The sequence below is a fragment of the Glossina fuscipes genome, unplaced genomic scaffold (assembly GCF_014805625.2).
Source record: "Glossina fuscipes isolate IAEA_lab_2018 unplaced genomic scaffold, Yale_Gfus_2 0, whole genome shotgun sequence".
In the NCBI taxonomy this organism is placed as follows: Eukaryota; Metazoa; Arthropoda; class Insecta; order Diptera; family Glossinidae; genus Glossina; species Glossina fuscipes.
In genome coordinates, this window is record NW_023998414.1 from 3783865 (window position 1) to 3797652 (window position 13788).

The window sequence follows — 13788 nt, forward strand, 5'->3', positions numbered from 1 at the left end:
ACAAAATACTCTACACAATTGGCTGAATGCAGCGCTGCACTTAGCGATTGTTCTACGCCCTAGCTGCAGCGCTGCATTCAGCTAAGTGCAGCACAGTCTCTAGGGGCAGCGCTGCAGCTAGGATGCAGCACAGTCGTTAAGTGCAGTGCTGCATACAGCTAAGTGCAGCGCTGCAGCTAGGGTGTAGAACAGTCGCTAAGTGCAGCGCTGCATTCGGCTAAGTGCAGCACAGTTGCTAAGTGCAGCGCTGCAGCTATGTGCAGCACATTCACTAAGTGCAGCATAGTCGCTAGGTGCAGCGCTGCACCTAAGCAAAAATTTTCATAGCCCTAACGATTATTTCAACGTATCGTTATTATTTATTGTGGATGATCCGCCTTATTCGGAGCGGCCTTCTATTTGCTCCTTTCTTTACAACTCCTTTTGCGATTTTCATAAACGAAGAAACTTGTGCTAGTGCAGAATTGCTCTGCACTTACCGACTGCGGTGCAACTAATTTCAGTATGTATTTTGGTTTTATTACTTTTAGAACTTGGATTATTAGAAAATCGGTTAGCAAAATTCAAATATCATTTCATCAAACGATAATTAAATGGATAAAGAAATGATTGCTACCCTCATTTAGGCTACCGCTAGAATCATTCAGCAGCCTTTCAAGTCCAACTATATTTTAATTTTAATTGTTGAACAGAGCTCTGTTAAGGCGTTAGCAGAGTTTTATAAACGGATATGGTAGGTGTCCGTGCTAGTGAAATTTGAATTTATCTTCACATCTTTAAATAGTTTTTTATTGCTGCACAAAATTTATCTCGTGAAATCGTACTTTTCCCAGCAGTTGGTAAACATTTGTACTTTTTGTTTAACATTTTGCTCCTTGTGGAGTTTACGCCATTTGCTAGACTCCATTTGAAGTAGACCACCAATAATCTCCTAAATTAATATTAAAATGAATAATATTTTAAGTGTACTTGTTCAGGATCTCTCTTTATGGGTATCTCTTACCTGGGCAAAATTAGCAGGAAAACGGTCTTCGTCTTCAATGACATGAGCAAATCCGGTGTCCATACCAAAATTAACCCAAAAATAAGGTAAACCTTTTGGTATACATTTGCGAAAGGAACGTTCACGCAGCGTTATCAATTGTTTATTAACACTCCATTCACGTTCCGATTCTTCAATAGCTTTCTTAAAGTAGAAAGGAGCCATTTCGCCTTCTTTCTGGTGTACTGGAACGCAATGAATGGTCATGTGAGGCTTCCTATGTAGACGATTAGCTATTTCATAGAATACAACATCCTTATGTTGTCTCTCAAACATGCGAGTTAAAGCTTTACGAAATTCTTGAACCTCTGACCAAGCGTCTTCATCTAATTGCGTTGCGCACGCAACATGCTGGTTGGATGCTATAACGCAATGGCCCGTTTGCAAACCCACATGCCAAGGAAGTGCTAGGTAAACTTTTTCGCCGACAGTCACTAATAATTCCTTTTGCATTCTTGTTGAATCAAAGCATTTGTCACAGTTATCTAGAACCTTTTCCAGTTTTTGATGATCTCTAATACATTGGTGTATGAGCTTTTTGTCAGCCTTTTGTTGATCGTATTGACTAGCCTTTTCAGTAAATATATCTTCAACATCGTCCCGCAAACTATTGTGCTTGCCAACGATATTAGCAAATTCCATATTATTGTCAGCGGCGCTTGTGTACTTTTCTTTTTCAAACATTTGTTTTATATCATACTTGTCATCGTCGGCAAAATAACGAATACGTTGTCCTTGGTCATGGGTTTCAATACGGGGTCGTTTTCTACTCTTTTGGTGATTGCCATCTAGATCACGAGGATGTGAGCAATTTGCTCGAGGTAGAGGTTTGCTACATCCCGCCGCATCAGTGTAAGTGAGGAGTATGTGTTGACTTGGTATGGGTCGTTTTTCATATCCGTTTAGTTGGTTCAAATCAATATTCTTACGCTTTTTTAATTCAAAACGACTTTTTCGTGCGTTTTCCAACTTATTCTTCAGTTCTTCAGCCAAAATCATATTACCCATGATTTCCGCCTTAATAAGTTTTGCACCCAACTCATTCATTTGTTGATCTGTTAAGACGTCGTTTATGGCAGATACTTCATACTGCTTCTTAATCCCTTCTTTATCATCACTATTCGATAATCTTTCACTGATTACCGCCGATGTATCACTACTCGAAGTGTTCGATCTATTTCTGGATAGAAATTTATTGTCTTTTCCAGTATCTTTCTTTCTCCAACTTTGGGAGGTTACATCGTTCTTTTTGTTACAAATACCCTTGCTACTGGAAGTTCCACCTTCATCTTCATCAGTGTCATTTTTTGGCTTCTGAAAAGTAGTTGGCAAACCCGTACCTGTGGCTTTCCAATAGGGATTTAGTTCCCTTATATTTCTGCAGGGATCATAAGTTTCAAATGCCTCCTTCTCGTTAGCTTTTTTTTCAACGCGTTCCTTGCTATAGGTCTTTAACAATAAAGTGTCGGTCATCCAAGTATCACGTTCTAAAGTACATTCTTCAGTTATTTTCGGACTTTTACTTCTTCGATGAGATTTCTTTTTGCTTTTCCTAAACTCATTTTTGTTGCAATGTTCCTCATAATTGTCATTAGTGTCACTTTCAGAACTATCTATGCTGCTGCTATTATCCGATTGGGGCTTTTTATGCCGTTTCTTTTTGCTCTTTTTGGATTTTTTTTTCTTATCTTTTCGTTTTTTGCATTTTTTGTTCTCACGTTCTCTTCTTTCAAGCTTCGTACCGTTACTTTCTTTTTTAGGATCTTGATGTACTTTTTGTTCTGCTTGCATCGCCCTTTCCTTAGCCTGGAAAATAAGATATTTTTCGTATATTGTAACAGTTTAGAGTTCAAAAGTGTGAATGTGATTATTTTTACATTTGCCAACATTTCATTTCTTGCTTCCCTTAATTGTTGCCGAGCACGTTCTTTATTATCGACATTTTCAGATTGTACGAAATTCATGTTTATTCAAACTTTGAGTTTACTGTTTTGATTTGATTTATAGTGAAATGTGCAAAGTGTAAAGTAAAATAGTTGCAATTATTTTTTACCTCACAAAGACAATAAATTTGCTAGAGTTGCCCAACCTAACGAGTATTTTACCTTACTGAGACGTGAGTTTGCATTCGGGGTATTTTCACTGTAGTATTTAATAGTAAAATTTTATAACCGATATGCAACAGTAAGTGTACGTTCTATTTATAATTGACAAGCTTGTTTACTCTATTTTTTTTTGTATTATGCCCAGCGCACTACTTAATAACTTAATGCAAGTGTTTGAGTTTGTGCAGATATATACATACCCAACACATCCCAAGTCATCTTCTGTTATGTTAATCTCCTCTGTTTGGAGATTTTTTGACGAAATTTTTTACATATTGATTGAATCGGATTTTCTTTACAGCCACTACCCAAATAAGGATCTGTATTGAACTTTGTCATTATGGTCTATAAATATGCGATTTTTAAGACTTAAAAAAGAGGAATCCCAATTTTGTGTATTAAATGAGCTTACAAAATTTGGATGGAATAGAATCTTTTTTGAAAAATCTTCTGCATAAACGTTCTTATATACAATAACCCAATGCATGACAACATGGTGTAATTTTTATTATATTTAACATACAAATTTAAAATGGTAGATTCACATTTTTAAGGGCGCTGCATATAAGTTTCAAAGATACGCTCTTCTTCTGCTCAGAGGACTGAAACAATGAGGCGTTATTTTCATTTCCGGATTAAAAACCAGCTAAGTGGTAGACACAATGGGTAGCCGCGCTACAGTATTGTTCTACAGGAAAACGTGAAAAAAACAAACGGTTTTAGAAGCAAAAAATTAAGAAACCACTACAAACATAAACAACAAATTCGAAAAAAATAACAATAACGAAGTTAATATAAAAGTAAACAAGCTTGTTTATTGATTGGTGATAAAGAAGATTGATTAGATATATGTATATATATATATATATATATATATCATTTAAGAATTCCCATTTATTAGTCTTTAATGAAATAATTTGGTGAATATATTTCAACCTCAAAATAAATTTTTTCTTGTTTTTCAGTGCTTGTAAATAATGCATGTTGTCATCTGGAATTGCAAATAATAGAAATAATATAAAGGAAGTATACTTCAGTGTAAGGTAAAAATAAATTAGATAAATAATTTGTTAATTTAAAATGCTTACCTACTTTCTTTTTGGGCACTGTTTTCTATTTGTGCAAAGTCATATGCTTTTTCAATTCCTATAAAATTTTGTGAAAAGTTGGTAAAGTTGAAGTCGCAGCCCGAAAATAGGAATAACACTTTATTGCTCAAAATTGCTTATATATTAACTAGGGGAGCTCCCATACATTTATAAATTAAAAGTTTAGTCATAGTGTGTGTGTGTGTGTGTGTTTTATTTTTCTTTTCATTTACAAAGCTCTGCATCTCTCGAATTATATTTTTCATGAAAAATATTTAAATCAATTAAAATGCCTTTATATGAAACTGTGATGCAAGAAAAGCCACCAGTGGTGTTGGACATTGGTACCGCTTATACGAAGTAAATTTTTTATTGCAAATAAACATCAAAGAAACGACGCTCATTTTTATTGATGCTTTTAGGTTGGGCTTTGCTGCTGAGGCTTATCCACGTAAAATAATACCTACTGAATATATTTCGTCCGCGAATGGAGAATCAAAAAAACTATTTAATTATGAAACCTTACAGGAGTTTTATGATCAAATGGTCGATTTTTTGCAAATGATATTTTTCAAGTATGATATTAGAAATTTTAAAAAGTCTTCGCATAACAATTGTTATCTAATCCTAGATATCTTCTAGTCAGTCCAAAAGATCGTAAAATAGTTATTGTTGAGAATGTTTACGGTCAAACAGTGATACGCGAAACCTTAGCTAAGGTTTTGTTCCGTCATTATGAGGTCGCTTCCGTACTGTATGTACCGTCACATATGATTGCTTTATCTACTTTGGCGGTACCTAATGGGGTTATAGTCGATATGGGGTATGCCGAAACTACAGTAATGCCAGTCTTTAGTGGTGTCCAGATCATGCAAGCATTTCAAGATCAGAAGTATGGTGGACGCGACATACATGAAGTATTGAAATGTTTGCTTTTGAAAGAAGGTATTGACTCACACTTATTAACAGAAGAAGTGCTAGAAGATATAAAAGTTCGCACTTGTTTTATCACAAAATTAAGTCGAGCCCACGCTTATGCTGAAAATAATCCACCGCAAGCACCGCCTGATGTACAATATCCAATAGCCGACAAGGCCATTATTACAGTACCAGGTCACGTGAGAGAAGAAGCTTTCGAGATTTTTTTTGAAAAGAACAACGACCGTGACAGTTTACCGCATTTAATACTTAAAGCAATACTTGGCTGTCCACTAGACGTGCGTCGCATTTTGTGTGAAAATATATTTGTCGTGGGAGGTTCGTCAATTGTGATGGGACTACTACCGCGTCTCAAAGAAGAATTGCAATATTTAGTAGCCAATGATAAGGAATATCAAAAAAGATTGCATGGTGATATTATCTTCAAGTTCCACAAGTGCTTAGGGCGTGCTAACATTGCCGCGTGGCTGGGTGCCTCTTTATGCGCAAGCACAGATTTGGTTAATTCCCGTTCATTAACTAAAGAAGCTTATATGCGCTTCGAGAGAGTACCCGATTGGATCTGTCTAGATGATAATCGTGTAAATGGTTAAAATTAATTTATTGTATTCTAATTAAACTAAAAATATCATTAAGGTAAAAAATTCTCTTATAATAATCTTTGTTTTGAAAGAAATATATTATTAAAATTTACATGGAAATTTCTGTCAAACCGAATTTCATTTGTAGTTTCTTCTCCTCTTCTAATAACGCTTGCAAATTTCGTTTTCTAGTCTCCTCATCTTCATTCTTATGTGTAGCGAAGTGTACACGTAAGTCTTTAATTAAACGAAATCCTTGCGGGCACAGTTCACATTTATATACATTATCGCCTAAATGGCTCCGTAAGTGTTTCACTAAATCATTACTTTGAGCAAAGGCACGTGTACAATATTTACATTTATAAGGTTTTTCTCCTGTATGAGTGCGCATATGACGGCGCATTTGATCGGCCAAAACAAATCTGTGGTAGTTGGAAGAAATTTGAAAAAATTAGTTTGAAGAGAGTTAAGAAGGACGTTGATCTCTAACAATAATAATAATAACGAGAGTTGCGAGACTAATAAGAAAAGAGGAACAATTACCTCATTTCGCAGTATTCACATTTATGGGGTTTCTCCCCATTGTGATACATCTTATGTTTCTTAAGCTGATAGGGTTTAATGAAACCCGCTCCACACATATCGCAAACGTGAGCCTTGTTTTTATAATGTACTGCTTTATGGGAAGCCAAATCACTAAGACAAGGAAATTTTTTTGGGCAATCCGGACATTCGTAGCGTTTATCGGCATTGTGTCGCAGTAAATGTTGTTTCATGTTACTTAAACTCTTGAAAGCTTTACCACATTCCGAACACAGAAAGGGTTGTTCCCCTGTATGTACCCGTAGGTGATCTTTTAATGTACTAGATTGTTGAAAAACTTTAATAGAAAAGGTATCAAACGTAATTGCGTTACTTAAAAGCGTCTCAGTTATTTTACATACAAGTACCTTTTTGACAATATTTGCATTCGTAGGTAGCTTTTTGGCCTATTGGCCTTCGCTTGATTTCATCAGGACCCCGCATATGAATCTTTTCATGACGTTTAAGGCTCTTACGGGTCGATAATCGGCCACCACAAACGTCACAAATAAACCTTTTTTTACCTTCTTCATCATTGCTTTCAACTTGTGGCTTTTCTTCGACATGTTCTTCCTCATTCTCTTTTTCTACGGACATAATTTCATCACCGTCACCTGCAGCAAGCCAATCATCATTTTCATGTATAGTGTCCCTTTTTAATTACTTACCCTCGACCTTTGGCAATTTTTCCCCATTTGTATTTGGTATTGGTTGACTTCCCTTACCTCGTAAATGTATCTTTTTATGACGTTTAAGACTTTTACTGGTAGACAAAGCGTTACCGCAAACATCGCATACAAAATCTTTGGGTATAGAAATTTTTGCTGATGATGTGATTTTAATATCTTTCTCTCTTAGTTTGTTAATATTTAACTGTTGCTGCTGCCTTCTATATTCTTCCAAAACCCAGTCGCTGTCGTCACTATCACAATTTCTATCATCGCCCTCAACTTCATCACTTAACTCATATTCCTGTACTTGCATTTCATACTTAATATTTTCTGTGCTTGTATTTCTTTCAGCATAATTATTTTCCAATTGTGTTGTATCAATTAAAGGTTCTTCCATCTCTATCTTAATTGTGGTTGTTATATCACAAATAGCCCTGGAAATGCTATCATCTAAAGGATCATCCATGGAAATATCAACACTATCCTCCTTCCCTTCTACATTCTCATTAGGAAGATGCTTTTGTTCCTGCAGCATTTCTCTTAATTGTTGATCGACTCTTAAACTCATCTGTTGAAATTCGTAAGCCTTTAAAAGTTTGCCAACGCATTGTTCACATACATATTTAGGTAGGTCATCGTTCGCCTCAATTCTTAATTGAGGCGTAGTATTAAGCAGCATATCTATTATCGGCGGTGAATTAACGTTATTATCCGTGCCCTCGGGTGAATTGTAGATAGATATCATATTACTTGTGGATGTTTTAAATGTTTTTCGTTTTTTGTAAGGTGGTGTTTCGCTACTTTCCGCATTTGCTTCGCTACTCATACAGGTTCGACATACGGTTTGCAACTTTGTTGCGGTGGAATTATCCATGATAAACGATAAAATTATGAGAAGAAAGCTAGTTTGTTTACAAGTAATTGTAGTTTTGTGTAAAATTACTATTGCCTTTTCAAGCTGCGCAGTGTTGCCAAGCTGCTATAATATAAATAATTCCTTAAAATAAAAATTTAATAGCTGTTCAAATATTTCAAACAAAAACGTTCTCACAATCAATGCGACAAATTTAGAAAACTTAACGTTTGTATTTATTCTTCGATCTCCTAATAATTACTTCTAAATCTGTAGTCCGCTTACAGTCTCTATATATATTTAGTTATAGTAGTATCTTATATCTCGTGTGTTAGCCTAGAATACTGATCAATCCAACTAAAGTCTGCTATTTCAGTTATAACAGCTTATATTGTTTATAGTCAAACAAATACAAACATATATATACATTTGATGGATCATTAACGATAAAGATGGTTTATTTAGATTCTTTCTGATCGTTGGGTATTGATTGTTTCTTGTTAACTCTTTTTGAATGAATGATTTCTTTGTATTATTCAGAAGTGCTTATTATATAGTTTAGTTGTACATATCTTAAGGTATTGGTTCAGGTTTTTGATATTATACAGCTTAGTACTATTACAGTTAACTAGGCTATTATTATTATTATATATCAAAACATCAACTAGGCTGTTACCTTGATATAATTTAGTAAAGTAAATACGTATACAATTGCATCACAACGATTAAATATGCAATGCATGCATTAAAACTAATGTAATAATATTACATGTTAATTTAAAAAAAAAAGAAGCCCTCCATCTATTTTTGTTATAGGAGATTTTCTTTATTTTATTGGAAAAAAAACAAAGAAATTAGTAAAAAAAATGAATGAATGAAAAAGTGATATTCGGCTGTGGTCGAATTTTTTTATAGTTATTCTCTGAGTCTATAAGAAACAGCAAGAAAAAGGGTTCTTCGATATTCTATAATATTGCATAACCGTGACTAATTTGATTTCTGCCTGCAATAATTTTGAATATTTTCATCAAATTTAAAGGCGGTATGAAGAGAACGTTCTTCCACACGCATTACACAGATGAATAGCTAAATATGCTTATATCTGTTCAAAATTCGATACCAGTTAAGATAATAATAATAATTTTGTAGGTCCTTAAAGCGTCCTTTTGCGTGTTGGGAATGTTGCGACGAATATGCTTTACAAATGTTTGCGACAATCCGACGTCATATCAAGAAATGATTAAGAAAATGAAAGAGCAAGAAATCAATTGGCTGTCAACTAACAGCTGTTATCGATAACAGAACACAAAAGGACCGCAATAATCTTCTAGTTTGAATTTTGAGTAAAATGTTGGACCATATTGTCGTTTAGGTGTCTCTGCTATCAGCAACAATAACATCTTACGTCAATAAACAAACAAAAGAATCAAGTACTAACCAATAAACTTATACTAACCGCCGAGTTTATTTTGCGTGCAGACTAAGCCGTTTCTATTACAACGCAGCTTCTCATCTGTTATTGACTTGCTTAACATTAAAGAAGAAGAAGAATACTTTCAGTGCGCGAAATACACAAATATCTGCATTTTAGTTTACTAGAAATATACATACATTTTATTTCTTTTAATGTAATTAAATAAAAAATTAATATTCGGAATATACAGACGAATAATGGCTGCCATGTGGGCAATGCAAACAATGTGTCGTTTGTGCATGGCGGGTGATAACAAGCTAAAGGAAACTATCGTACCCAATAACATTAGTATTAAGGAGGAGAAATTTCCTGAAATGGTATCAATCTATAGTATACCCCGTCAACAAAATATTTCTGTAGCCATAGTGCAAATAATAAAACAAACTATACCGAAACTGCACGTTGCTGATAATTTACTACCAAAATTAGTTTGTACGGCTTGTCTCCGAAAGCTAATGGATTTATATAAATTCCAAGAGAAATGTTTGCAGTCAGAGCAAAAATATAAAAAATTGCTAACCGAAGAAAGTCAAAAAGATCCTTTGGATAAGAGTGAATTTTTGTCAAACATGAAAGAAATTGATGAGATTGTTGTAAAAATGGATTTAGATGAGAAACTTTTGAACGACAGCAATTTAAAGGATTCGGAAATTGATGATATTATCAGTATTATCAGCGATATTAAAGATGAGGATATACAAACTTGCAGTGATATAAGCGTGGATTTCGTTTGGACTGATAGCAACAGTGAAAGTAGTGATAGTGATTGGGCAACAGATGATAAAAAGAATAAGTATGTCAGTAGATTATAATGTTTACATAGTCGGCAAATGTTTTTCCTCTATTGCAGAAGCAAAGCGAAGACAAAAATCGCAACAAAGATAAATAAAAAAGATGATAAAACAAAGCCAACAGAATGTCTCGAAATTAGTAGTGAAACAATTACAGAGCAACAATTTCCTTGCGAGTTTTGTAAGAAGTTATATAAAACGAAGGATACACTTCGCAAGCACCATCGCTTGCATCATGGTACTGGAAAAGACAAGCGTGTTACTTGCAATATATGTAAAAAAGGTGAAACAAGAACATGATAATAACGTATATTTTTAACTGGACGAGTCCTTTTATTTAATCTTCTTCACAGAACTTAAACCCTACAGCTTTAAGGAACACATGCAGCTTCATAGCGGTAAAATGAACAGTAATTTGAATAAATGTTTGTAAAAAACCTAATATTTTCTTTCAGATAGAAAACCATATTTATGCTCGGAATGTGGTAAATCTTTTAGCTCGTCTAGTACATTACGTCAGCATTTATTGCGCCATAAAGCCGACCGACAATACCACTGCTCCTATTGTCCCAGAAAGTTTCCCTGTAAAAGTGATTTATTATCACATAGCCAAATACACCAAGCGAAGCCCAAATCTCATATTTGTGATGTATGCGGCAGTGGTTTCAGTAAGCCGTATTTGCTAAAGAAGCACAAAATGTATCACAATAATGAACGACCCTTTACATGTGAATATTGTGGTAAAAGGTTAGTTGAATCATTTTTATATCCCACAACTTGAGTCCAGAGAGGAAGCATTCGAAGTTCAGTGATAGTTCTAAAAAGCGACGTGAAACACTTGCCAGACCGTTGCGCAATCTTTTTATAGAGTACTACCATGCTGGCATTTATTCAGCCAGTACCATAGAAACCATGGTCAACTACCATCTAACGACATATCTAAAATCCAACGACCTAAGAAGTGACAGGAAATATGACAAATGGAAATTCAGAAACATCGGTCCACTGGTGATAAAATGTCCTACCCCACCGAAAGCTGGAATTGAGCTATTCGCCATTTTGGCAAAAGTAAGGTCGTTGCTCTACATGTCTTCCAAACATTCCACAGAGTGTGTCATGATGCTTTTGTCTACAAACTAATTGCACATGTTGACGATAGATTTTTCGCTCGATTCATACAGAGTTTGTTGGACAACCATTGATAAGAGTTGCAATCGACGGGCATTCTTCAAACGAATTATATTTATGTGCAGATGTACCAAAGGACCGTGTTCCTTCCGCTTTTCCTTTCCTGGTGTTAATTATTGACCTGCTGTGCATAACAGAGAACCCTATCTATTCGTTTGTAGGCGATAGGACCGCGGGATTCATTGCCTTTTAACTGTATTGCCTCTCTTTGGAACAACTTACCAGCAGGGGTCCTTTCTGCCGTACGCGACGTCTTCATTTTCAAATCGTCCACAAACACTACTACCTTCTTTCATCCCAATCTTCCTATAGCTCCTCCTGATCATCGCCCGGCCCGCATGAATAGGAGATGTTCTTTGAGTGACTGGTTACAAAAAAAAAATAAATAAATAAATAATATCCATTTGACGTTGGAATACATTAGGATTTTGCGGATGTATGCAACACCGAGAAGGGCTTATAAGATTGACACAATTTTTACTATGTCACTTGATTCAGACATTTTCTGAATTGATTTAAAGTTGTCTATTCGCCCGGCTGATGTCTGCTCATGTAATTTCGTGTTCAACTTACAAACCGAAATTTTTGAGTTATTTTGAACAAATACCTTATTTTAAAAATATCTCCATATGGTAAAACAAGTTTTAAATCTTTGGACGCAAACCGCTACTCTATTTAAACATACTACATTGATGTCTAATAATGGCCATTTAACATATAACTTGACTGCAGTAAATTTAGAAACACGTAGATCAGTTTTTTGGGCTCACACGATACAAAGCTTCCCACGAAAAGTAAGTTTTTACATAGCAAAAAAAAAGGTATAATTTTTAATGTTTTATAATGAAAATTGATCTGTCATAGCAAATGAAGAAAACCGAAAAAAAAAATAAAATAAACTCTATAGCAAATTAGACAACATTGGTCGCTGGGGCTCTATCCCTTGCTTAGATTTTGTAAGGTAAAAAGGTTTAATTTTTTATACTCGAAAAAAAAAAAAATTTGAAATTTCCTAAATTTATAACGCATTAGTGCATATTTTTGGCCTGCCTGTATATAAGGTCTTCCATGCAAAGAATATTTCGAATCTAGGTATAATTTTATTAACCAAAATTATGTAGGGTGTACGACGTCGGCGTGGTCCAACTATAATATGCTTGCCTCACTTTTTTATATGATATAAAACATTTCATCATATACTTCATATATATTCTATATATATATATATATATATATACTTTACTGTTCTATATAATGAGACATAACAATTTAATAATGAATTTTTTTTTTTTTAATTTGTCTTTTAGTTTCTTTACCGCTGAGAAGTTGAGACGGCACACGCGTACCCATACCGGCGAGAAACCATACCGCTGTAGTTACTGCGAAAAAGCTTATTGTCAATCGAACGAGTTAATGAAACACTTGCGCCTACATTTAGGAGAAAATGTCTATCAGTGTGAACTATGCCCACTAAGACTGCCAAATGTTAAAATTTTACGCGAACATTTCGCCAGTCATAAGGATGATGATGACGAGACACGGGAACGAAATTTATTAGCTTTAAAATCATTGGAAATGAAAGGAATTTATTCGAAATGAGTTTTTTTTAAGAGATATAATAAAATATGTTATATAGTTAAAAAAAAAGAAAAAATTTCCAATAAGTGTCTCTCATTCAGAATGCGACTTAAATATGAAAGAAATTTATACGAGTTTAGATAATTTGACAAATTCCAAGAAAAATTATCAGCGAAATTATTTGCCGTTATGGATATCGCTTAGAATCGATGCTCTTTTAGATGCAGACAATTAAATAATTAGTTAAATTATATAAATTATTGCAAGAGCTTTTACTAATATTGACAATTTAAAGTTTTTTCGAACATTATTTAAAAAATTATACTATAATAATCGTGTTCTGGCATTGTCACCGGTAACTAGTCACAAGAGAAAATTATGTGCTTTCTTGTCATAGCATTTATGATTTTGAATCAATTTAATATCCCGGAGAAGTGTATATGTATATAGTTGCTTTATTATAAGATAAATAAGTTGTTAAAAGTCAGGAAGAAGCCAAGCAAAAACATATCTTTTGACTTTTTAACTATTTACAATGCTACTTAGAATATAATTGATTGTAAGAATACTGAACACCACTGTTGTTGTTAAATTTAAGAGAGAGAAATCTTATCGTACGGAATTAAACAGTAGAATTTACGGGTGAGTAAAGAGAATTTACTGATGAATTTAATAACTTATCAATGTACCCTCTAATAAATTATATTATTTATAATTTTTTTAACCATTTTCTATTTTCTATTTGGGAGAGTCATTACCTTTGCACCGATGATTTTTGTCTTCACAATTAGGAAGAACGCTTCTTCTTTCAATACTATACTTACTAGACGACATTTTATGATCGACTTTTTTTTTTTTTTTTAATTTTCAAGAGAATGAAGTATATAAAATTTTAT

The 13788-nt window shown here is 34.1% G+C and overlaps 4 protein-coding genes across 5 annotated transcripts; 2 read left to right on the forward strand and 2 right to left on the reverse strand.

Annotated features, from left to right (window-relative positions):
* Positions 1 to 508: 508 nt before the first annotated feature.
* On the reverse strand, positions 509 to 3073 carry LOC119635111 (CWF19-like protein 2 homolog). The gene is made up of 3 exons (XM_038029695.1): positions 2920 to 3073; positions 1004 to 2848; positions 509 to 931 (listed from the first exon to the last, which is right to left on the reverse strand). Exons 1-3 carry the CDS (start codon positions 3004 to 3006, stop codon positions 806 to 808), a joined length of 2058 nt encoding a protein of 685 aa, XP_037885623.1. The 5' UTR covers positions 3007 to 3073; the 3' UTR covers positions 509 to 805.
* A 1383-nt stretch (positions 3074 to 4456) lies between these two features.
* Positions 4457 to 5810, forward strand: LOC119635167 (actin-related protein 10). Its single transcript, XM_038029807.1, has 3 exons — positions 4457 to 4595; positions 4658 to 4810; positions 4867 to 5810. The coding sequence occupies exons 1-3, from the start codon at positions 4525 to 4527 to the stop codon at positions 5765 to 5767; spliced, it is 1125 nt and encodes a 374-aa protein (XP_037885735.1). The 5' UTR covers positions 4457 to 4524; the 3' UTR covers positions 5768 to 5810.
* On the reverse strand, positions 5803 to 7931 carry LOC119635157 (zinc finger protein 331-like). Of its 2 annotated transcripts, none has more exons than XM_038029794.1 (4): positions 7006 to 7931; positions 6706 to 6951; positions 6299 to 6635; positions 5803 to 6177 (listed from the first exon to the last, which is right to left on the reverse strand). In XM_038029794.1, exons 1-4 carry the CDS (start codon positions 7880 to 7882, stop codon positions 5865 to 5867), a joined length of 1773 nt encoding a protein of 590 aa, XP_037885722.1. In that variant the 5' UTR covers positions 7883 to 7931; the 3' UTR covers positions 5803 to 5864. The 2 variants fall into 2 exon arrangements, with proteins under 2 accessions (XP_037885722.1, XP_037885713.1); XM_038029785.1 differs by having other exon boundaries at positions 6700 to 6951.
* Positions 7932 to 9410: 1479 nt separating this feature from the next.
* Positions 9411 to 13574, forward strand: LOC119637301 (zinc finger protein 1 homolog). Its single transcript, XM_038033245.1, has 5 exons — positions 9411 to 10128; positions 10186 to 10409; positions 10480 to 10524; positions 10582 to 10873; positions 12622 to 13574. Exons 1-5 carry the CDS (start codon positions 9533 to 9535, stop codon positions 12911 to 12913), a joined length of 1449 nt encoding a protein of 482 aa, XP_037889173.1. The 5' UTR covers positions 9411 to 9532; the 3' UTR covers positions 12914 to 13574.
* Positions 13575 to 13788: the final 214 nt, after the last annotated feature.